The sequence below is a fragment of the Centruroides vittatus genome, unplaced genomic scaffold, assembly GCF_030686945.1.
Source record: "Centruroides vittatus isolate TY-2023 unplaced genomic scaffold, ASM3068694v2 contig_790, whole genome shotgun sequence".
Taxonomy (NCBI): Eukaryota; Metazoa; Arthropoda; class Arachnida; order Scorpiones; family Buthidae; genus Centruroides; species Centruroides vittatus.
In genome coordinates this window covers 493,837-519,879 of record NW_027122510.1, presented here as the reverse complement: position 1 = coordinate 519,879, position 26,043 = coordinate 493,837, and the positions used below count along the sequence as shown (strand labels likewise).

The window sequence follows — 26,043 nt, the reverse complement described above, 5'->3', positions numbered from 1 at the left end:
GGAATATGAGTGGGTGCATGTGGGCTTCTGTCAGTCATTTGAGCAGTCTGAGAGTGAGAGGTGGTTTCAAAGAGCAATGGAACAATGGCACAACATGGAAGTTCCGAAGTGTTTGAAGTACATCCAGCATGGACTGCCAGAGTTCTCCAAGACTGGAAATTGAGTTTTGTTACACAACAATGTGCTAGTGCACTGTGTGATCTTTGTGAGAAGTCACAACAAACTGCATCAGATACTGACTCAGTGTGGTGTGACTGTACCTATTGTATTTCCCCAATCTTGCACCTGCAGACTTGTTTTGTTGAGCAGAGATGTCAGCAAAATGTGAGGGATTACGTTTTGCTGACATCTCTGCAGTTCGGGCTTGTGTGACAGCAGTTCTCAAGGCAGTTCACAAACAAGACTTCCAACTGTTTCCAGAAGCTTTATAATGTTGTTAAAAGTGTGTTGTGTCTCATAGAGTACTTTGAAGCCCAATAAAAATAATTGCTATGTATCTTCTGTCTTATTGTGTTTATTTTAATATTTACTGAATTTTTTTGACACACCATGCATAAATAATAATTTACACTTCTCCAGTAGTGCAATTGAATAGTACCTGATATTTAAGCTGTATTTTATTGCTATAAATAATTCTGCCATTTATATTTTGATATTTATTTATTATACCGATCCTAAGATCCAGTATCACTCTTCTGGATCCATATTATATCAGTAATTCAGTCTAAAATAATGGAATAAAAAAGAATCTGATAAACTTTGGTATATTTTTAAAGCATAATTTGTAAATAACATGTTTATTTCACTTAACAAGATTTATTGATTATAGAATTTCAATATTTTTAAAAATATCTTGAATTTGATCATTTTCATCATGAACATTTAGATTTTTATGAATTAAAATGAAACTGATGATGATTCACAAGAAAATTAATGACAAACTCATAAAACAGATGAGAATACTTGTATTAAACTGATAAATTTTTACGTGGTACAATCCAAAAGTTCGAGGAATGCAGTAATCTATGACAACAAAAGCATGTATTTGAAGTTACAGCGTATGAAATGGATTCTACCAAACCACCTCTACGTGTTCAGGTTAATTTCACCCATGTCATGTGATTAAACCGCGAGTGCTGCTGTTTTTTTACCGGAGATAGTTTCCTTTGTTCTGCGACGTAATCAAAGTGGAGTTTCAAGAACAACCTCCAACATTTCGACTTCACCGTGACCTTTCACCGTAGAATCACCGTACACCTTTCTTAGCAATTTTAAAATCTCCGTAGGTGTTTTACCTAAAAGCTGACAAAATTTAATGTTGGAGGTTGTTCTTGAAACTCCACTTTGATTACGTTGCGGAACAAAGGAAACTATCTCCGGTAAAAAACAGCAGCGCTCGCGGTTTAATCACATGACATGGGTGAAATTAACCTGAACACGTAGAGGTGGTTTGGTAGAATCCATTTCATACGCTGTAACTTCAAATACATGCTTTTGTTGTCATAGATTACTGCATTCCCCAAACTTTTGGATCGTACCACGTATAGTCTGTGATACAAATATTAGTAGTAAAATAGTATTGAAAAGGGAGCATTAATATTTTTTAGTAATAGTAGAATGTAAGAGTAAATATATGATTATGCCAATTTGTAATTTTAGATTACAAGTGGAACAAATCAGTCTTTGGAAGTTTCCTCTCCATATCAAGTCATGCTAAAGGGAAATGAAGGATTAACAGTGGAAGGCAAAGAGATTATATGGGTAGCTGGTCAAGATTTACATTTTAAAAGTGTGGTGAGTTTAATTTAATAAATTGTAAGCACTTTATTGTACATTTAATTTATGTAGAATGATATCCAAATATTTGGTTATAACCAGAATTGGTAAACAAATATAATATACAATTGACTATTATCTTGTTTAATACTGTACAAGAACTCACATCAAATGCTCAAAGGGTCTTTTGTTCTTTGTCAGATATATTTCAACACTCCTTTGCATGCTTTCAGTAGTATATCTTGGCATTATAATGTCAATTTGCTTGATTTCATTTTTGATGTTTTCTTTCAATAAGTCAAACATACAAGGATTTTTACAGTATATTAATTTCTGCAAAAATTTCATAAAAAGAAATCAAGAGGTATTAAGTTAGTGTGATTACGATAATCTCAGACCTTTTAAGATCATCCTATTGACAAACAAACTCTTGTTTAACACAACGGATTCTGTGGATGTGTGCATATTGCACTATTTTGCTGAAAGTAATTGCAAGTTGGATTGACTTCATCTGTTTCACAAACTCTGAGAAATGCCATGGAATTGATAATTTGATCAAGAGCTGTGAGTAGGCACAATATGCTAAACTCCCATCTTCACTAATTAATTGATGCCTGTCAATATTTTAAAAATTTTTATTAATCTAAAAATAGTTTTATAATAATTAATGCTGTTGTTCTAAAACCACGTATTTGCATTCTATCCTGTATTAATCATTCTGTATAGAACTTAAACTGTAGTTCACATCTGAAAAATTTATTGCTATCTCTTTCAATTAAGACAGTTATTTACCTGAATATTTTATTAAATATTAGATATGTTTAAGTAAATAAAGTATATTGAGACAAATTTTCACATAAGTTTATTATATCCATGTACTAGCAACATATTATTATATAATTTTTATATATTATTTTCTTATATTATTAGCAATGTTATGATAGAGACTTTAATTTAACATAAAATAACTGGTAATACATCTGCACAGTAAAAACAAATTGAAAGTTCAAATACTGTTCTCTGTTGAGTTTTTTTTTAGAATCGGCTACTATCTATTTTTCATACCCCTTGCACCATCTCCCCCCTTTCAAAAATATATTTATATATGAATTAAGGCTTTTATGTCCAACAGATGGCGCTAACTTCCGACGACGTAAGTTTGCTTTTCTGTCAGGCATTATGCTTTTCTGTGAGAATGGACTGAAGCAGATCATTTTCTATCTATCTATATAAATAATATATAACGTTCGTTTGTTCTTTTCTATGTTGTTTATATTAGTTTTAGTTTACGTTGTTTAGCATCGCGCGTGAGTTCTTTTGTATTTTATTTAAATTTGAAATTGGTTATTCGGAACAGTATTCGAATGTTGTTAGCCTGACGATGGCCATGGAATGGGCCGAAAACGTTTGTTTATGATTAAAGTTAAAGGTTCTCAGCATCAAGGTGTTGTTGTCTTACAGTGTAATAGAGTCTGAGTGAGGTTAGGAGAATAACTATTAATTATTCCTATTTTATTAAAATTATTACTTAATATAAATATTAATATAAATAAAATATAACGTTCGTTTGTTCCTACCGATTCCTTTGAAATTTTGACACAACGTTGCATTCGAATACGCACGTGTTTTTATATAATATACATGTCGAAATTCCCCCAGTGGGGGGAGATGGACGGGATTAAGGCTTACCGTGAAGAACTCGGCTTCTATTATACTATTTTACATGTGTTTTTTGCGTTTTTAATTGCGTTTTAAATAGGTTACGTCAACAGAATATACACTAAAAAGGGATTTTTCGATATTTCCCAGCGGGAAAAGTGACGGGATTAAGGCTTACTGTGAAGAACTCGGCTTTTATTATACTATTTTAGATGCGTTTTTGATTGCGTTTTAATAGGGTACGTCAAGAGAATATAAGACAGTTATTTACCTGAATATTTTATTAAATATTAGATATGTTTAAGTAAATAAAGTATATTGAGACAAATTTTCACATAAGTTTATTATATCCATGTACTAGCAACATATTATTATATAATTTTTATATATTATTTTCTTATATTATTAGCAATGTTATGATAGAGACTTTAATTTAACATAAAATAACTGGTAATACATCTGCACAGTAAAAACAAATTGAAAGTTCAAATACTGTTCTCTGTTGAGTTTTTTTTTAGAATTTTCTAAACTATTTAATTAAAATTCAAAATTAATTTCTAATTTTAATGTTAACATAAGAGAGTGGCTTAATCTCTCATCTTTATGCCAAATTTTGTTCAAATTAATACACTAACACCAGAAATTCAGCAAAATGTGCACTTCAATAGACAAACTAATGTTTTCAACTGTAATAGAAATAGAAAGGATAAATAAACACTGGAGAGAGTTAAAATAAGAAGTACATAAATCAACTACAGTGCCTGTGACCATTGTGCTTCTTCTCCAAGGAAATCAGAGGACTTCGCAAACGTTTTCGAACCTAGTCTGGTTTTTCTTCAGGCATAATGGAATTTTGTATTCTAAATTTAAATTTCCCGTCGAAGTTGACCGTTGTTTTAGAAAAAAAAATTTGTTCTGGAACACTGCTATGTTGTCCTGCGATCCACCGCAGTACAAGATGGCAGCTTTTAAGGCATTAATCAAAAGGGCACATACGCATTCCTCCTCACAGACAGTCTTCAACTCTAAAATGCGACGCATAAAGAGAATAGCTAAACAACACAGCTATCACAACATTGCACGCAAAATGACAAAACAAGGTACTACAACATATATCCACACACACCTCTCCTTCCAATGATTCCCCTGTTAACTATGTACCGATCACGTACAACCCAGCACTTAAGTCCATATACTACCAGATAGCGAAGAAGAAGAATCTCTGCTTAGCATTTAGGAGGTGCACCACTATTTTCGAGTGGCTTAGGAACGGAAAAGATGCTCCTGATAGAAACAGACTTCCGGGGTATACTCTGTACCTATCATCAACCACAGAGACAACAGCGAAGCCATCTACATCGGATCTACTAAACGCAACTTAGAAACGAGGATTAATGAACACAAAGCGGACACCATACATCATAGAAAAAACACCGCCCTAGCGGTCTATTCATCCAACCCAGAGATAGAGCCTCTATTCCCCCGAGCCAGAGTTATTCACTCCATGTTCCGCCAAGAACACCTCAAATGGATCGAGGCTATATACATATTCCTCAACACCCACAGCAATATGCACTGTATTAATTTTAAAGATGAAATCACATTATCAACAGCATGGGAGGCCTTCCTCAATAAATCTCTAAAGTAGCACTATACTCTCATCGCTCAGGTCCAATATGATTACATCCGTTACACGTGACAACATTCCAGAACAAATTTTTTTTCTAAAACAATGGTCAACTTTGACGGGAAATTTAAATTTAGAATACAGAATTCCGTTACGCCTGAAGAAGAACCAGACTAGGTTCGAAAACATTTGCAAAGTCCTCTGATTTCCTTGGAGAAGAAGCACACTGGTCACAGGCACTGTAGTTGTTTTATGTTTTCAACTGTTTTAAACAGTCATCATTAGGTTTAACCTAATAAATTTGGACAGTGATTGCAATTAGAATTAAATTTTTTAAACAAAAAGAACAATGATATGATTAGTTGCAATGTCACACACGGTACCGGCCCGAGGCAAGTCTTAGGATGGAGCGTGATCCTATTATGGCACCCCCTTGGTTGCCCCTGATTTATATCAGTGATGCATGCAAGCAAGTAACTTTGAAGATTTGGACATCTTAATTAAGTATCTGTCTAATTTGTCGATAGAAAACATCCATACTCGTTGGCACTGCACTCCTCACAGTACCTATAGGAACAGTTCATATAGAATGAAAAAAAATATATGTAGGATTAAGGTACATTTCTTTATCACAAATATTACTTTTATAATGAGATCACTCATTGGTATTATTTTAGTAACTAGTAAATGAAAATTCAGTCAATATTTATTGACAAGATCAATAAGCATTATCAACTTTGATACTGGTACTTATTTATTATGTTCACTAATTAATGTAACAATACTTATAAAATTCTTAACTATTCAGGCTACAGGCTCCTAATAATAACAACAATAATAAACTACTTAAATCACTGGAGAAAAAGTTTTAATTAAATCGCTGCTTACGCACTTTTGCATTTGCAAATTTTTTTATGATCTTCTCATACGATAATGTCTGAGCTATATCATTTTCAAGGACAGCAAGGCTAAATTAGAAAGCTTGTCTTCTGCAAGAGTTGACCTAAGGTACAGTACTTTATGATTCAATAAAGAAATTATAATTTAAAAAAAACTGTGTTTTCTATTTAATGCAAATCTTGCGTAAATTTTGGGACACTCTTTATAATACAAAGTAGGTACAGTACATCTCATAGGTATCTCTGTAAAGTATGAAAGAATATCTTAACGAATAAAAAAAATACTCACACATCAGCTGACAAGTGAAACTCACACAGAAAGCGCGGGAACGTGCTCGGCAGTGCTGGCGCTTCGAAATGGACTCGCCAACTAAAATGGCAGCGCCTGTGGCGGCAACACTGGTGATGTAACTGAGGCGGGGGTGGAACTCCACTCACGCACTTGACCTGCGCGCATCTCAACAGATAAGGCCATTCACATACTGGCCACACACTTGAAATCAAAATATCCAAAAGTGAAAAAAACTTTTTTCTTTAATTTTCTTTACCACTGAGGCACCCCCTAGGACTTAGCGCCTGGAGCAGCTGCTCTGTTTGCCCTATGGTAGGGCCGGCTCTGGTCACAAATGACAAAAAATTGAAAAAAAAGGAAAATTGATGTTCTGTACAATATATATATATATATATATATATATATATATATATACATATACAGTTGATTCTGTTTAATTGGGCCACCGGTTAATCAGGAAAGCCATTTAATTGGGCCAAATCTCAAAGAATAGAAATCAAACTAATAAACTAATACAGTGGAATCTCACTTAACGAGCATAATTTGTTCCAGAACCTTACTTGTAATGTGAAACACTCGTTAGGCAAAACACTTTTTCCCATATAAATTAATGTAAAATACGATAATGTGTTCCATGTCAAAAAAGTACTCAAGTATTTTATGTATAACATTTGTTCAAAGAAAAGTATAAAATATACATTGTTTAGGTGTGTGAATCATCATCATCTTTTCTTCTATCACGAAATGAACCAACCTGGAATGTGAATTCGATTTGCAGAAAACAAAAAAAAGTCACAGATAATATGTCTGATAAACACGCCAAACGATATGCCAAATTCTTGGGCTATGTAAAGGTTATAATTAAATATTATAAATTAATTAATTTGACTAGAGGTAGGCAGTTATGTGTGAACACAAGTTTGGAAAAATGTTTGATCACAAGCGACACAAAGATGTTAGTGGAATGAGTGCTATACACAGACTGATGGAGCATGTGCACAATCCAGGACTTTTTCTCTTCTTATCACTCATTATGCAAAACATTGCTCATTAGGCGAGTTAGTTTTTTACAATTTGTTTTGCACATTATTCAAGGTTCCACTGTACATGATTTAAATACTTAATTGGGACAACTTTTTGCTTAATTGGGACAGTAGAAGAAAAGGAATTTAGCAATTTTTGATATATTTTAGGGATCTTTCGAAAATATATCAGCAGTTAGGTTTAAACACTAATGTTGTTTAGGTCTAACAGTTAGCAGAGACAAACTGATTTTGTCTTTCGCTCAAGCAATTTGGCTTTTCCGGAGGGAAGTCAGCATAGCGGGACATATCACACCAGAAACTTGTCTGAGGCAGACCTGAATTTCAGCTACTGACCCTGCTTTGGATTGGATCATCGTTGGTTGGACAATCTCTTTAAAAGTGAAGGGACAAGGACACCAGACAATTTTACGAGTGTTTCTCAACCATTAAATATAACTTCATCAAAAACTGGAACCGTATATATAGAGTTCTCAAATCACACCTAAACTCAAATTTTCCAGCTAGTTTTTTACGTTTATTTGCTGGAAAATTTGAGTTTAGGTGTGATTTGTGACTATATGTTTCTCAACCAAGTTGGAAGAAAGCTAGAGTTCTTTTGGAAGGTGTTTTAGTGTCAATTTTATTTAAAATTCTTAAATCTTTGCCAAGATGCCAAGAAATGATTTTACACTTTCAAGTAAAATTGCTTTGCTGGATAAAATTAAAAACCAGCCATTGTAGACTTGTTGATATAACTGGTGTACCAAAATCTAGCATTGTGCATCTCCTACAACAAGAAAATCAACTGTGTGAGGAGTGGGCATTACAAAAGGAAATTCCAGAAACATCCAAAAGAAAGTGTGATGGAAAGGATCCAGAAATTGAAGAAGCATTAGATCGATGGTGTTCTATGGTTAGTGGATGAGACGTAAATGTCAGCAGTCCAATGTTGAAGACAAAGTCAGTAAAAAACTAAGCCACAATGATTTTAAAGCAACTGATGGTTGGTTGTCTCAATAGAAAGCAAAACAGAATATCAAATACAAAAAAGCACATGGCAAAAAGGGCAGTGCAGATAACGTAAGTGCTGAACAATGGCAAAAAACTAAAATTCTTACTTTTTTAGAGAAGTTTTGTTCAGATGATATTTACAATGCTGACGAAACCAGTCTCTATTATCGTGCTACGCTGTATGGCTCTTTGTGTCCTAAGCATATTGCGCTGTCAGGATATAAAAGAGCAATGGACCTCAGTACTGTGTTATGCTATTCAAATATGACAGGTACCGACAAATTAAAACTACTAATTGTAGGAAAAAGTGCTAAGCCTCAATGCTTTAAGGGGTTAAGGTGGGCAAACTGTCATGTTGATTGTAAGATGGCAGCTTCATTTAGATTGATCCGAATGTTGTTCTCCATTGTAAAGGCTGCTAGAGCAGTGATAGCTAGTCCCTTTCTTATGGAAAATGCATGATTCCTAAGTAGCAAGTTCAGGGAGAAGGTAGTTGTGTCAATATATTTTCATTTTTTGTCAAACATGTTATCTTTGGTAGGTATACAGGAGATATTTTTATCCAAATTCCATAATTTGATTAATAAATAATTAGCTTAATTCTAATTTGAAAACAATCTAGCATTTAGAAATAATTACTAAGTAGAATAATGCCAGATGGTAATTAAATTTAAATTATTAAAAATGAAAAAATATAGGAGACATTGTCTGTTGAAATAGGAATCACCATTGAAATAGAATAAATGGTGATTCCTATGTCAACAGACTATGTCTTCAATAATTAATACTTTAATTTTTAATAATGATTACTAAGGTTAGGAGAGAAATTAATCATTAATTAGTAAATTGATAAAAATGAAATTATTGCTAATTTATATTATTGATAAATAGTATTATACGATTTTTTTATAATTTTGTTATTAGTTACTACTGTTCTGTTCTAAAACAGAAACATAAATAATTAAACTTTTTAGAATCAGAGCATTATACTGGATGGACGTCTTGGTGTGATGATCCCTGTAGACAAAATACCATTAGCTGCCGAACCGCAAGACAACTCTCCTCGCTGGTATAAAGTTTGTGTTTGTGTACCCAGTGGACGGATCTTTCGTGTTCCCGTTCGAGACCATGGATATGGTTGCCACGATGTACGTTTTCCAGAAAGTATCAATCCGTGTACGTAATATATGACTGTAAACATTAATATGTGATAGAGCAATATTGAAATTTATTTGTTCTAGAAATGTAGATAGATACTCGTATATATATATGTTTTATTGACATTTGTATGTAGTGGTTTTAAAATTATAAGACCTGGTTAAAGTTTCAATGCAAAATTAGTATATTCAGAGTAACAAGGAACAAATTTTGCATAAAGTTTTTATTCTATATGAAATAGTTGCATCAAATAAATTCATAAGTGGTATTTTCAGCTACAGAATGATTTTATATCATTGTTATTGATGAATATTTTAATATTTATGTTGATATTAAAATTATTTAGCATTTTAGATTGAATAATAAAAGAAAAAATAATGAGTCATTGAACAATAATTTAAAAAAGTAATTCAGTAACAAATTCTGTTACAAATTTTGACAACACAGTAGACCAGTGGTTTCAACCATTCACAACAGCTCAGTGTTGTAACAAGTTTTTAGAGGTGTTGTAAGATTTCCTCATACCAATTGATTTATAGTTTAATAAACTGTTGGATGTATTACTCAAATCTAAGTAAGCCAGTTATAGTGCCAGCTTCAAAAAATGTTGGAAAACTATTGTCACAGAATTTGCTTTATGACTGCTCATTGTACACTTTCTCGAGTGTACAATGAGTAAATTTTTTGTTATAACTGTATGAAATTCTGTCTGAGTTCTGCATCCTGTTCTGTCAGTGCATTCTGTTGAGTCAGTGTTATATTATATGGTTAAAACTATACTTCCAGGAATAAAATCTCAAACTAAGAATTATGAAGTGAAGAGCTTGAGGTCATCTTATATGCTAATGTATATGGTAATATGAAATTTGAAAATGTAGTATTGATGTATGTACAGTATACAAGATCTGATCAAAAAGCATCCAACCTGAGGTTGGGGGAGAAATGCATGCCTATCTATTTGGTTAAACAGTAGTCCCTTTCAAAATAGGCCCCTTCTGAGTTCACACACTTCTCTCAGCAATGCTTCCATTGTTGAAAGCATTTTTCAAAGTCATTTATTGGGAACTCCATCATATGCTCTGTTGCATTTGTCTTGATTCCCTCTACACCATGAAATCTTTTTTCTTTAAGTGGTGTCTTGAGTCTCAAAAAGAGCCAAAAGTCAGCCAGAACCATGTCTGGCCAGTAAGGAGGCTGCTGAACCAGTGCAATACTCTGTTCTGTGAGGAATGTCTGGATGAGATATGATTTGTGAGCCAGAGCATTGATGTTATGAACTAGTTGTCAGATTGTCAGAACTGTGGTCTCTTACACCTAACAGAATCTCATTGGAGACATAAAGGAGGATGCACACGTTGCAGCGCAGCAAGGAAAAGTGGCAGAATGACGTCACCTTTTCTCGCCACAGAAGTCGATTTTGTGCTGCTTTTCTCATGCCACAAAAGTTGGTTGAATTCTATCTTTTGTGACGACCGCCTCCAAGACGCATTTCTATCAGCCAATAACAGTTTATCTTGTAGTCACATGAGAGAATACAATCACGTGGTGTTTTAATGGCAGAAAGTTTGACGCTGTTAACCGAGATAACTAACATTAGAATAAAGAGGAAAGGATAATAAATTTAATACAAATTTTACACAAATAATCATATATAATTTAATTCAAAGAACAAAACAACTGAATCTTACTTGAAATAGTATTCTTTATCGAGGAATAAGCCAGTTCTTTCTCAATCCAAGAAAATATCTCTAATCCAAAGTCTTTGTTCAAATCTTTGACAAAATCTTTTAGCTAAATAAAGCAAGCCGTACAAAACAAAATTTGTAAATATGTAGATAGTGGCAGTGTTGGTATCGTTTGCCATCTCGAATACTAAATGCATGTGCTGAAATGTAAGCGGCTTGCCGCTTGTGTGGTTGTGCTGCCGCGCGGCGAAGATGCGTTTGCGACACCACCTTTCCTTGCCATTCTGCATGCATGCATCCTCCTTAAAACAGTCGAATAGTATTCTTTTGTCAGTTTTTCCACGAAGGGCATACTCATGATAAACTATGCCCTGGTGGTCAGAAAAAACGTTAACACAACCTTTACATTGCTGCTCGATTGCCGTGCTTCTTTGGTCATGGAGACCATGACATTTTCCGCTAAGATGATTGTATGTAAGCAACTAGTGCAGTTGTATTGACAGTGACTGCAGGGTAGGGTGGGCTTGTCAAAATTCACACATTTGCAGTAGTGTCCAAGGTGGTCATGTGACTAGTTTCCTCTACAGCTTGCTAATACTTGCAAAGTAAAAAATAAGGTGGATACTTTTTGATCAGATCTAGTATTTTAAAACAAACAAAACGGTAAAAGTTTAATTTTTTTCATGTGTCTATTTAGCAATGAATATATAGTCTGTGTAGATTTGATTTTCCTACAAAAATTGAATCTAGACATGGGAAATATTAAAGGGGAAGATTATTAAAAATATATCAGCTGCTATTTTGTTTATACATTTTTTAAAGGGAGATTTTTATAAAATATGAAGTTTTAAAATACATCAAATGAACATAATCATACTGATAATGTTTACAAGTGCTTCAAATATTGTAAATTATCCTTAAATTATTAAAATCTATAAACATGCAGAATTGTTTATTGTAATTAAGGCAGTCAATATTATGTTTGTTGGAAAAACATTTTCAGCTTTTTAGTAGATATCTTCAGCTTCATGTAATTTATAAAGAACAGAGTTATATACAGCATATTAATTTTATGAATAAATTATTTAAATTAAAACAAATCTCATTTAAATTCATCTCATGCTTATATTTGTTTTAAAGTATTTATTCTATATTTCCGAGAAATTTTGATTCTTTGCTGGAGGTTTCACTAAGTCTCCCAAGTCTAAATCTGAACACAGAAAAACAGAAAGATACATTTGAAATCTGAACTTTCAGAGACACCAGCCGTAAGTAACTACAATTTACAAGTTTGCAATTATACATAGATCAGCTCTAGAATTCATAAGGATGATCTAATGTTATAAGCTCTTCCAATCATATTCTGGTAAAGTTGTTCTATGTAAGATTTCAAACATACTTTATTCAAAGTCAAACGTGAACATATACTTTACACTTTGCTTACTTAATGTGATTATACAGTGTACTTCAAAAAAATGTTAACACTATGGAAGTAACATTTAATGCTAGATTTGTGGTGGCAGGATTTCCTGCATAGTTCTCTTATCATGCAAGAAGTCGCAATTGAATTGTGAAGTTCTCAAAATGTTATGTCTGCACTACCTACCTATTGAATGAACCCATAGTTAACATTTATCGACGAGTCTAGTGTTAGGCTCTCATACAATATCTCAATGTTGCATACCTTTGTTATCGCGAGCAATGTATTTGTCATTAGTGTCTAATATTTTAACGGATTCAAAGGGAAACGTTTAAACTTGCCAGATTTTAACAGGAATTGTTCTCTGGGAGAGAATGCTACAACTACATAAGTGACATTACTTTTAAATTAGAATAATGACAATAATAATAATAATCTGTGAGAGGGACGTTACGCATGTATTTTATAAAATGATCTACAAGTAAAAGCAAAATAACAGCTGGCATATTTTAAATGATTGATCCCATTTAATATAATTGTATTCAACAAATTATATAAGCCAACTAATTATAAAACTTTATAATTTGAGTGTATAAGATAACTAAGTGTATCTTTGTGTAGTTTATTTATGTAAAATGAATCCAAAAAACTGTCTTTTGGCATCGTAAACACTTGATTTAATTATCAAATTTTATGCAGCCACTTTCAATGATGTGTTACCATCTTCTTCAGGCAAATGAACAGGAAAATTAGAACATGATTTACAATTTAAATACTCTTTAATATATGACAACATTATGTATATTCATGTATGACAACATGCATCAAGTATTGTATTGCCAATACTAAAGAAAGGTGTAGAAAGATCTACACTTAATTATTTAAAAGAAAAAAATTACCATTTCCTTTTAACATGTTATACTCTTCTATGGTAAGCATTAAATGAAGAATTTAAATTCATATATTTGAATTTGTTTACAGTTTGATCATTAAATCTCACGTTTTTATCTTGTTCCATGGTTTTACATTTATATTATTGTTATTTTGTTACATTGAATTTTTAATAAAATTAATGTTAGTATGATATACGGTATTATTTGATTGTTTTTATTATATAATTACATACCTTAGTAAGTTGATACTTGATAACAAATTTTATCTTCTATTATTCTAACTTATTTTGACAAAACCAAACATTTAAATTACTCTCTTCTTGATTTTTTTTAATGGTAAAGTATGGTAGAATATGATATTTTATGGTATGATTATCAAATAAAAGTAGAACTTACAGGAAGTAGGGTAAGGATTTTGACAATGCTGCAAGTTGGATGGCCAAGGTGGATAAAGAGGATCCAAGATTGAATCCCGAGAGTGACTACCTAGGATTTTTTTATGGGCGATATCTCAGATGTCGGACACATTTTGGGCCAGGCCAAACCCAAGATTGGCATGATTAAAAGGCCAACTTAGTTCCCACAGGTTGGAAAGAGAGAGAAATAAATGATGCAACAAATTGGTGCAACAATGCCACAAGCCAGATTTGGAGATGCCACGTGTCTGGCTGACTCATGACATCTCCAAATCTGACTTTCAGCAAACTACAAAATACTTTGTATAGTGTTATTTTCTGAAGTTATTTCAGTTTTTAAAGTACTTATTTTGCGAATATTTTTTCTCTACTAAATACATATAGATGGGCGAATATTCGAGATCTCGAATTTCGAATATAGCATCAGTAAAAAAGAAAATTCGAATAGTATGAATATTTCCAATGTCGCACCCTCAAGTACTGTATAGACAGTCGTCTTCGGCGCGTTGAAAAAAAGTCTGTAACCTCGTTTGAAGGAATTAAGGCTATTATAGTGTGTTATATTACAGGGAAAAATCGTAAAAATCATGATAAGTCTCAAGATGGAGTGCCCATCAGTGATCGAGTGGATAAAACCACTGAATACTGGTAGTTGGTTGTGGGTTCAAGCCTCACCAACGGACTAGCTACGTGGAGTTTCTTCGCGTTCAACACACAAACAGGTGCCAGTTTCCCTTAAGCCCTGGTCACACTGGGATTTCCAGCCGCGCAAGCGACCGCAACTGCAACAAGCGCGAGTCGCGCGCGTCTTCTCGTGGTCACACATTGTTCGTTGACGTTGCAACTCGGAAACACGTGACCCCATAATAAACCAATAAAATTACAGTAGCTTGTTTTTGACTACTTCCGTGAGTTTACCGACATTTTACGTTCTACTTCATAGTATTTACGGAATTTTAGCCACTTTTCTTATTAAAATGATAAGCAGTTCCTTTTCTGGAATGAATAAAATAAAAATGGCAATTATTTTGGCGAGAATACACAAAAAGATAAAACCTTCGATAAAACGAAGAATTAAAATCCCACGGGTATTCGTGAGCCCGAATAAGCTCAATCAATCTCGATTCTGTAAAAGTATAAATCCTCTAACTAACCGCCATGAGGACGAACTATTTTCAATGTTGTCACCGTATGACGTGGCACAAAGGCGTTTGCTGATTGGATGCGCGTTTGCAATCGGCGCGAGTAGAACAAACTTTTTGTTTCTAGTTGCGGTTGCAATCGCGCCGGTTTTCGAGGGGGATTACTAGTTAACGAGAACAGCCGTCGCGGTTGCAGTAGCCCGCGCGCCTGGAAATCGCATACTGTGACCGGGGCTGCACATGTAACTGCAATGTCAGCGATCTGACCTCGTAAGTTGTCTTCAGAAGATTGCGGTATACAAACAAATTAATCGCAATAACTGGTTTCTCAATAATACAAGTACACTATTTAGTTTAATTTTTCACTATCAGATGGCTTTAAATGCGCCAGGTGATGGCTATTCCATGCATTACTCTACGACAGTGTTTCCCAAAGTGTGGTACGCGTACCCCCAGGGGTACGGGAAGAGTTTAGTGGGGGTATACTCTGCACCGTGCTTCGGCTGTTCCTGGTCAACAAGCAGTTTACTTTTTTCGATTACAAACATAGAAAAATAATAAAAAACTTCGTTACTTCTCAGCGGTTTCGCCGGGTGCTGTTATTCTGTGTATTCCTCCACCCTATGGCCAAGACAACGGTGTCACACAAAAACCTCCAGTATCTACACATTGAATTGTTACAATGTGCGCGTGCGTATTTTTAGCTTTTGTGCGATTTTTCTAACAGGAAAGGTTTGTTATGTGCTTTAGTATTAATAAAAAGCTAAAAATGCCGAATAAACCAATTTTTCTGTAGCTACAACTAACAATTCTTAGCAGAGACTTACTTTGACAGTGCTTCTAGAAAGACGAAAATGAGACCTAAGGTCCATATCGCTATATCTAGGAACAATATTTTCCACATAGTCTTCTATTTTGGCTTTTTCGATTTTTCAATTGCAGCAGCATATAGAAATGGAATATCCTCGTTATCTTTGGTTTTTGATTTAAAGTATATGCAATTTTTTGACGAGGGGTACTCAGCATTAAGAAAATTATATAAAGGGTACACAGATGTCAAAAGTTTGGGAAACACTGCTCTACGATATAGCTATTATATTTTCAATGAAATTAAATTCATTTTTTCGTAATGTATCATATGTAATTTTTAATATTGTATAAAATATAAAATTATTTAAATCAGAATTAATAGTTTTTCTGCTGATTTTTGTGAAACCGTGTTGTATTATTCTTCGAAGTATCAAACACAAATTCGTGTTAATAACAACCACTTGGCTTGTTTTCCACCTATTTGTGTTTGATACTTCGAAGAATAATACAACACGGTTTCACAAAAATCAACAATAGCCATTGTTATAGAAACGGCGAATACCACCAGATCAACTAAATAAAGGTGGAAAAAAGCCAAGTGGTTGTTATTAACACGAATTTGTGTTTGATACTTCGAAGAATAATACAACACGGTTTCACAAAAATCAACAATAGCCATTGTTATAGAAACGGCGAATACCACCAGATCAACTAAATAAAGGTGGAAAAAAGCCAAGTGGTTGTTATTAACACGAATTTGTGTTTGATACTTCGAAGTTTTTCTGCTGTCAAATAAATTTTTTTCTATCTGAGAGTTGGGTTTTAAGAAATAATGCAGTGATGCCAACTTCGTGGTTTTCTTCTACATTTAGGGGAGAAATAGATTAGGAAAAGTGTAAAGTCTGTTCATATTGGTTAGTGAAGCTTTTGCGACGACGAGGAGCTTCTAAAAGTCACATGACTCGTGTGTTCTCGCACCAGTTGCTTTTGCTCCAGTCCCACGCTGCCTGCACCCTAAAGTGAAAATTTTTGTTTCCATGGATTGTCAAAAAAGTATATATATATATATTTTTTGATATGCATTGCATCTTGTGCAAAACTATTTAGAGTATTTAGAGGGAACTTGTTTCAGTTTTAGGAGGAATTCTGTTAGTTTAGGGGCATTTCAAGTCTTTTAGGGGTTTTCACGACAGAAGTTTAGCAACACTGAGTCAACCAGGAAATATTTAAAAGTCACTACAAAGGTGAAAGAAAGTGAAATTTTTGCGTTACTATTTCCTTGTATAATCAAAACAGTAGTGTATAGAATGTTAAGTGATTTTTTGAGTCCACGTAAACTGACATCAAATCAAATGCAAGAAATACATAGGTCTAGATATATTGTGGATCCTTCTGTTAGAAGAATAGAGTATCTGTAATCGATTCTTGAAAAGAAAAGTGTGGTTTTTCCTTATGGAGACAGTAGATTATCTACCATTGGATCCATATAAAGAAGATTGTGGATCACACTTTTGGATGGAGGAGCCAGAATTCGTGCTTGTGAAAGTTATAGATCCTCTTTGTGGAAATCTAAAGGGTCTACAATCGTTTCTTTTAAAAAAAAGATTGTGGATTCTTCTTGTTAAAGTAAAACAAATATTATCAAAACGATAAGAACTTAAATGCATATTTATATCAATGGAAAGGATTTGTGTTAAATGTGATTAAATACAATATTCTTCAGGGCATTTTGTACTTCAAAAGTCACTTAACATTCTACACAGTACAAGCTAGTGTTTTGATTATACAAGGAAATAGTAGCCAAAATTTCACTTTCTTTCACCGTTGTAGTGACTTAAATATTTCCTGGTTGTTATACGGGAATGAAAGAAAACTGTTATGATGTTTTAACTTCCTTGATTAAACCGAAGAATAGTTATAGATAAAAATACAGCACTTATAATAACTCCAAATTATAAAATACAGACGTTTCATTTATTTTAACGGCTATATAATAATAAATATTTTTTTAAATTATTTTTTTGTAATTTTATTATCCTTCAGCATTATAATCCCTTCAAATTTAGACATATCAGAGACATTCTATCACATCTATGTTATCCTTCAGCACTTAAATCACGAGTTGTTACTTAGAAATTAAAATTTATTTAATAAAGTATTAAAGTGTGTACTATGCACTAAACTAAGCAAAGTAAATAGGAACTAAGCTGTTCACCGTAACGTAATAAAATAAGCAATTTTAAGGTATTAGAGTGTAGTCGACTACATGACTAATTACATAAATTAGCAACATAACTATGCACTAAACATATAATAGCGAACTCGTGACCCTATGTTTTATATCAGTGGGTGATGTAGACAAGTTGGCAACCGTGTGCTGAAACAGGGTTCACTCCTCATTCTGATTCTTATCCTCACCCTAAGTCAAACAAGTTAATTTTAAGTGTTATACGCATTGCGATTTCTTTAATACTACACTTTGAACCGTAGATTCATGTACCTATATTGTATTTCTTCAGTTTACAACATAGACATTCAAACATAACCTCTGTGTCCAGGGCAGGATCTGTTGAAGGGTGGATCGTTTGCAGAACTGCCTGAAATGGGCCGGAGTGGACAGTGATGATGAATTTTCAAATCTCTATATGTATCCTTTACTATTTTACAACACATAAAACTTTATGTTCTGTTCAGCCCTTGTTTCCCCTAATTGTAATTATCTATTAAAACAATTAATAAGCTGAATTTAAACATAAAAATACTAGAATATATTGCATTTTCGATTGAAATACAGTATTTTAAAATCAATTAAATTGCCAAAATATTACTAAAAACTACTTAAACATCAAATAAAACCATAAAATATGCCAACTTTTTAATAATTTTTATGTAATAAATTTCGTTAATGAGTACAGTAATTTAATTTAAAAAAAATAAATTTAAAAAAACTTAGACATAAAAATGTAATAAAATTATAGTTAACAGAGAAAATAGCTGAAATATTTTTAAAATATTTTTAAACATAAAAAAAAACAGATAAGAATTTAATTAATAAATTTAGAAAATACTTTCTTTAAGGAAATAAAATGTTTACTCGTAAGAAATTCGGTCTAAACGCACGAGTAATTCTTATTATAGATTAAACAAGAATTACTTCCTGCTTTTCTACTTGAATAAAAACTATTTTTATAAATAACCCGAAGCATAAAATAAATATTTTACAAAATTTAAAATAATAATAATTAATAATTTTAAATATTATAATTTATTAATTAAATTTATTTTTATTGTATTACAGATATTATTTTTTAAGTTTTTCTTATTTTTTTCTTGTGTTTTTTTTGGGGGGGAGACGTCCCGTAACATAAACTTGACTTTTATCAATGAGGAAAATGAACTTAGTTCGAAAAAAAAACTTTTCCATTCCCTCTTCTGATGTCTACAGGTTAACATTTGCAGAATTTCCTCATACTCAGACCTGCTCCAGTTCTGTAAAGTTGCAGTAAAATGAATAGAAAATGCAAATATTATTTAGAAGATTCTAATGAATTTACGTGGGATGAAGCTGAACTTGAAGCTTTCAAGAAAGTAATTAGTAAGTTAAAGTTTTTTTTTTAAAATAAATTATTTGTTTATACATGAAAATAACCCAATTTAAAGTGTATTGGGTTTTGTATTGTATTTGTAACTTAAATACAATTAAGTTTAATTAGAAGAAGAGGTATAAATTAGAATTAATTAAAAGTTTGTTTTTAGAAATAATTTTAATATTTGGAACTATTTAATAATTTTCAACGCTTTAAGATAAGGTGTAGGCTTTAAGACGTAAGTAGTAAACAGGGCATATGTATTATTGATTATAGGAAATCATAGAGAACGTGGGTAATATATATCATAGAATGTAGAAAACTATTGGATGTAGAGAACATTATAGAGCTTAGAACATAGATAAGTTAGATATTATAGAATATAAAATATCTTATAAAACCAGTGGCGTAGCGAACATAACTGGCTCCCGACACTTTATTGGCGTCCCTCTCCCCCCTCCAGAAACATATAGTTTGTCTTGGAGACCATTTGGGTGCCCCTCTGCGAGTGGCGCCCGGTGCATGATACACCCCCTTGCACCCCTCTCGCTATGCCACTGTATAAAACATAGAAGAGACATCACAGAACGTAGAAAAACAAAGAGAAAATATTTATATATATCATATAATGAAAAACTATTGGCAATAGAGCGTGGACTACGGACATAAGTAACTTAAGCTATTATACAAGAAGAATATGGAGTATCATAGAAAACAGAAAATATATGTCATAAAATGTAGAAGTATGAGGAATGTGTGGAGCTTATAAAATAAAAAGTAATCATAAAAAATAAAGTTGCAACCTGTAGACACGAGATATAATTACACTAGCTGTACTTAGAAAATACGAAGAAATTCAGGAGATATCTTTATAATCGTAAAGTTTCTATCATAGATTCTATACGTAAAAAGTGATACAGGATATCATTTTCTATATATAACTTTCACTGATATCAGTTGTAGTAGATAGAAATATCGGTACTAAAGTTCATTTGTTGGTAAAGAATTGATTATCGAAAATAATAAGTAGTTTTATCATTTGCAAAACTTATCACGCCTGACTTCTTATTAGTTCTATGTGGTAAATGTGAATTAAGTTGGTCTTCACGTTGGTGCAAACATTCATTAATTATAAGTTAGAATATAATATAAAAAATATTAACACGTGTAAATATATTTATAATATAATACACAAGGCCTGAAACGATACAGGACTAGACACAAGTGTGGGGTATCAACATCTCTCCAAAAGCTTATTGGAAAGAAGTGTAAAATAATTTTCGTACTGTTTTATTTTCAAATATTTCTGTAATATATTTTATTTTTCAAGCACACAAATATTTTTCTTGGTATTTATGTCTTAAAATAGAAAAATATATGTAAAAACTCGAACATAAACACAGTATTGCAAATTAGGCTACTTGGCATAGCATTAGCATCTGTATACTGTATAAGGATTCGTTTATTCTGTTTAACAAGAATGAAGAAGTCATTTATTATCGAAGTTAAAAGATGCAAAATGAGATTTATAATGCAAAATCCCCCAATAAAACAAAATTAAATATAATAATTTATTAAAATACAAAATATAATTTAAAATCTGGAGTAATTTAAAATGCTGGTAGTTGCCATGGTATCATTTTTATGCGTGATTTTATGGGATTTATATGTAAATTATTCAAGATTAATCCATAACTTACAATTTTTTAAGCGTTAATTTTAATTTTTAAGCAATTTTATTAATATTTTCATATAAATTATTACACAAAATTTCAGTCGAAAGAAAATTGAATCATTGCATGGACGACATATTCCTTCTAGGATTTCTTCGAGCCAGAAAATACAACAGAGATAAAGCGTTGAAATTATTAAAAAATTATTATTCTGCCAGAAGAAAATACACAAATTTTTTTACAAATCTTAATCCTTTAACGTTAGAAAATGCTCTGAATTTCAACTTTGTACAATTTTTACCAAATCCGGATCAAGATGGACGATTCATTGCAGTTGCAAGAATCAGTGAGTATCAATTTTTCTTTCTTAATTTATTAAAAAAAATAATTAAGTTTATTACAAAGATTTATTTAATTTTTAAAGAAAATAATCTATCTTTTAAGTATATTTTTCATTATTTATCTTCAGGCCACTGGCATACATCGATTAGTGCCATGGACGTGGCACGTTGCTTCTTTTTATTCTTTGATTTTCAGTTAAATTATCATCGTACCCAAGTTAATGGTATCGTTGTAATTATAAATACAAAAGATACAACATGGAAGCACGTCATACAGTTTACACCGAATTTCATCGTTTCATTATTGGATACTTTATATGTAAGTACTGTACATAAAATATTTTAAATTGAGTTTCAAGATTTAAAATGTTAAAATTCAATATTTTCTTTCAGGATTCCTATCAAATACGCTATAAAGAAATACATTTTGTCAACACGAATCGACTATTTCAAGCAATTATGACTATTGCATATCCTTTGCTGCCTTACAAACTCAGAAAAAGAGTAAGTTTTTATTGTATTTTTTTGTAAAATTCTAAATAATAATGTAAAAAATTATATAAGAAAAGAGGAGGAGGAGGAAAGGAGCGATAGAATAAGGGAACTCAACACTTGCTAAGAAAGAGTGTCTCACAGAATGACTATGGGAAATTAGTCCCTATTTTTGTGCAGTTGCTTTCTAAAAATTAACTATATTAAAGTTAAATAATAATCGCTATGGGGCCGCTGGATCGAATCTGGGAGGGAACACAGGAATTATTACTTGGTCTGTCCCGGTTGGATAGGAATTCCTCTCTCACCATCCGGCCGAACCCACGATAAGTATGTTTAAAATTAAGGCCCACCGAGTGACAGAGAGGAAGGAAAAAAATGTTCATTTTAATCAAATTAGTATTCAGGGACGGACAGAGAGAACACAAGTCACCTCTTAACCTTATTATAATTAGGCTGAAAGACATTAATGAGACTAAATATGCAGGGAGAGAGATACTTAACTTATTTGCGTTTCTGGGCATATTTGCGCATGTTACAGTTAGAGAAATTGATTTTTAAGGAACGATTAATCGAGTATTTTTAAAATGAATATCAATATATATGAGATTTTATTTATAGAAATCAATAAATAACTTTTATTCTATATATACTGCTCCTTCTATATAAATACAGCTGTATACAGAGAGTGACCTTCAGCGAGAGACATAACTCGGTCGCGCTATTTTTCGCCCACTAGTCTTATCACCAAACACTTGTAAGGTGTGGGTTCGACCCTCGCCAATTTGGAGTTTTCCGGGTTTTCTTCACGTCTGTAATACCTAAATAGGGGCCAGTTTCTCATAGAAACTGGCCCCCTAGTTTCTATGAGAAACTGGCCCCCTATTTAGGTAGATTAAAGTGTCTTCTACACTAAAATCCCAAATTATTATGGAGTTCAATTATAGGCGTATTCAGGAAAGGGCTAGACAGGGTATACACCACCCCTCTTAACCTTATTTTTTTCTTTTATAATTTAATTTTTTACTATTCGAAAAATTAAATTGAACTAGTTTAAATGTTTAGGGAAAGATACTTATCTCAAGCCTTAATATGTATAAATTTAAACTGAAATAATATAGATATAGTTAATTAACTAAAAAATAAATAGGGAAAAACGTTGAAAAATCAATTTAGTAATATAAATAATTGAGAATTAATTTCAATTATAATTATTTTTAATTTTAAGTAAAATGTGTTTAAAAAATGAATGAATAACATTCAAGCGATTGCGTAAAATCTCTATCAATTTAGTTTATCTAGATTAATTAGGACAGACAAACGAACAGATGAAGAAAATTAGCATTAAATTTCGACTTTCTTTTATTTTACAAAATGCAATAGATTTTGATATACATATATACAAGTATATATATATATATATATATATAGCCTATATGAACTAGCAAAAAGTAACATGAAATCTAATATGAGGAAGACAAAAATTTCCTCAAACTAAAAATATAAATTGATAAAATATTAATTAAAAACGTGAGACAATATGAATTATAGGCTATATGTATAGGTATTTATATATACAGCGATTTTTTTTACTATTTATATTATATTATTTAGTGCACTACTATTATTAATGCATCAGAAACTGGGAGACGATATTAATAAAAACTGTATTGTCATTATCACCCCCTTAATTGAAATAAGTGAAAGTGCTGTTAGGTAGATATGATTTATTTCTAGAATTTAACCTATTTAACTTGAGGAAAACATGACAAAGTGAAAGAATGGATTTGTAAAGAGATGGTTACACTATTCTTAAGAAGGTGGAGTGGAGAAAAAGTTGAATAGGATTTCCGGATGAAGATAGAGAGCCTTTAGCATTGAGGGAATGCTGAGGGAGGAAGTAAATTTAAATAATTTTCACCATTAAAAAAAGCACGTTTCTCATGTTATCCATATTCGTATCAGTCCAAATTATTCCAGATCCATCAATGGTCCTGTACAGTATAACTACTATACACTGGTGGAATTTTCCGGATTTTCTTCACGTCTCAACAATTAAATAGGGACCGATTTCCCAGAGAAAGTCCTCCCGCGAGGCACCCCATCTTGGCATATGTTGTGTTGCCTTATCCCATTAATCCAATCCATTCTCATAAGTAACAATGCATAAAATCACTGAACAGTGGTCGTGGATTAGTGCCTGTCCACGTGTTTTATGGGTTCTCTCCACGTGTCTCACCTAAATAGGGGCCGATATCTTGAAAAGGAAATCCAGTAGCCACGAAATTTTCAAAACAATTTTAACATCTGAACTTCCATTCTCACACCAAATTTGATTCAGACAAGACCAAGAAGACCCTCTAAAATAAATGATAGTTAAATCTTTTACGTATGTGTGTTGAGATGATAATTATCATTAGTGACGTCATTAGTCAATAAAAATAAATAGATCATTGATAATTCAAATTATTTCTGTTTTGTTTTATCAATAAAATTGTTATTTATAAAAATTACATTCGTTAGAACCATAAAGAAATGTCACTTATGATCTTATCTAATCATTAGACTTTGCTATTTTGATATTATATCATTTAATCACGGTTTGAAGTTTATAAAAACAAAACTTAAACCATTTTTTTTTCTTAAATAAATTAATTATAAAAAAATTAATATTTTAGATGCATTTCCATGGATCTGATATGAAATCTCTGCATAAATTCGTCAATCCAAAGTATCTTCCGGCTGATTTCGATGGAGAATTATCGATTTTCGATACGACTAAAGCTAATCAGATACTTAAAGATAACGAAGAATTTTTCCGCATCAACGAAAAAACTTGGAATCAAACTCTATGATAAAAATATATAGGGTGGCCCACAACTGTCGTAAAGGCAAAATTTTAAACCATGCTGTTAACAATTGTCGATCATATTTAAATACTTAATCACGTTTCTATCAAATTTCCAGCAAAGAAAAATCACCAAATTAACGGGTTTTTGGGCCACCCTTTACAGAAATTTCTGATTAAAAGTTTTAGATTTTTATATATTGATTTTTTAAATATTTTATATTACAACATTAAAACTGTAATTTGTTTTTTGTTTTTTTTTCTTTAAAAAATCAGCTGTAATCACATGGATAATTAGTACATTGCTTAATTAATTAGTGCATTACTTAATTACACTTATGGAAATTTATATGTGAATACATAATTTAAATGGTACGTGATGGTGAGCATAAAACTAATTGTAAATAACAGATAAAAGATTTTAAATTGCAATTTTTGATACTAGATACTACAAAAATTCTGCGCTAGTTACTTGATAAAAAGCCTAAATATGGTGGCTAGTTACTAGATAAAATGTAATTTTCATCACTAGCTGCTAAGTAATTTGTAATTATAGTTAATAATCATTAGATAAATACTAATTATTATTAACAATAACTAAATAAATTATCATTTTATTTAGTAGATAAATTATAGTTTTCCTTATAAGTATGCAGAATAGTCTTAGCACACAGGTGCTATAAATAATGCAACTACTGTATACTTATATGTTGCAAATAATATTATTGTACCTTATATGCTTAATATAATTACAATTACTGTTCATTAATTGCATTTATTAGCATATAATAACTGTAATTATTGTACTGTACACTGTTAACTATTGCAAATTCTTTGTTGTAAACTCATACCAGCAACAAAAACCGCGATAGAAAACTACAGGATGTTCATTTTAACATGTAAATGGTTCCTCATAACTGATTTAGTACAGCAAACTTTATTTGTACATTTATACCTTGTTGTGTATACTGTAACCTTAAAGTAAGTCAATGACAATTTAAGTGACGTATAAATGTACGTTTTAAAAATCCTGACCTATATATATTGTACGTTCCTTGTAACATATAGATCAAAGTTATATGAGGAAAAAAGAAAAACGAGTTTACAGGTAAAAATTCACTTCTATAATGTTGTTTTATATATTATTTACTAATAAATACATTTTTAATTTATTGTATCTTATATTATTTAATTAAATTTTAAATTTTATAGTTTAAATCCTGGTGTTTTCTTTTGCTAACCAGTTTTTTCGTTCACATTTATAAAATATTTATAGGAAAAGTTCAATT

The 26,043-nt window shown here is 31.8% G+C and overlaps 2 protein-coding genes across 2 annotated transcripts in view; both read left to right on the top strand.

The window, feature by feature from the left end:
• The window catches only part of Scgbeta (sarcoglycan beta), a 31,316-nt gene extending 17,749 nt beyond the window's left edge, over positions 1-13,567 (top strand). Inside the window, exons 5-6 of the mRNA XM_067278087.1 lie at positions 1,660-1,794; positions 9,264-13,567. Coding sequence (XP_067134188.1) covers positions 1,660-1,794; positions 9,264-9,473 — 345 coding nt within the window. The 3' untranslated portion in view covers positions 9,474-13,567. The remainder of the gene's footprint in view (positions 1-1,659; positions 1,795-9,263) is intronic.
• Positions 13,568-19,205: 5,638 nt separating this feature from the next.
• On the top strand, positions 19,206-24,766 carry LOC136981722 (alpha-tocopherol transfer protein-like). The gene is made up of 5 exons (XM_067278070.1): positions 19,206-19,408; positions 21,177-21,419; positions 21,543-21,733; positions 21,808-21,918; positions 24,585-24,766. Exons 1-5 carry the CDS (start codon positions 19,321-19,323, stop codon positions 24,759-24,761), a joined length of 810 nt encoding a protein of 269 aa, XP_067134171.1. The 5' UTR covers positions 19,206-19,320; the 3' UTR covers positions 24,762-24,766.
• The last annotated feature ends 1,277 nt before the right edge of the window (positions 24,767-26,043 follow it).

Bases quoted from the DNA above. Each gene is read 5' to 3' on its own strand.
- LOC136981722 (XM_067278070.1), top strand. From the start codon at position 19,321: ATGAATAGAAAATGCAAATATTATTTAGAAGATTCTAATGAATTTACG. The intron at 19,409-21,176 runs GTAAGTTAAAGT...ACAAAATTTCAG, and splicing joins AGCTTTCAAGAAAGTAATTA to TCGAAAGAAAATTGAATCAT. The intron at 21,734-21,807 runs GTAAGTACTGTA...ATTTTCTTTCAG, and splicing joins CATTATTGGATACTTTATAT to GATTCCTATCAAATACGCTA.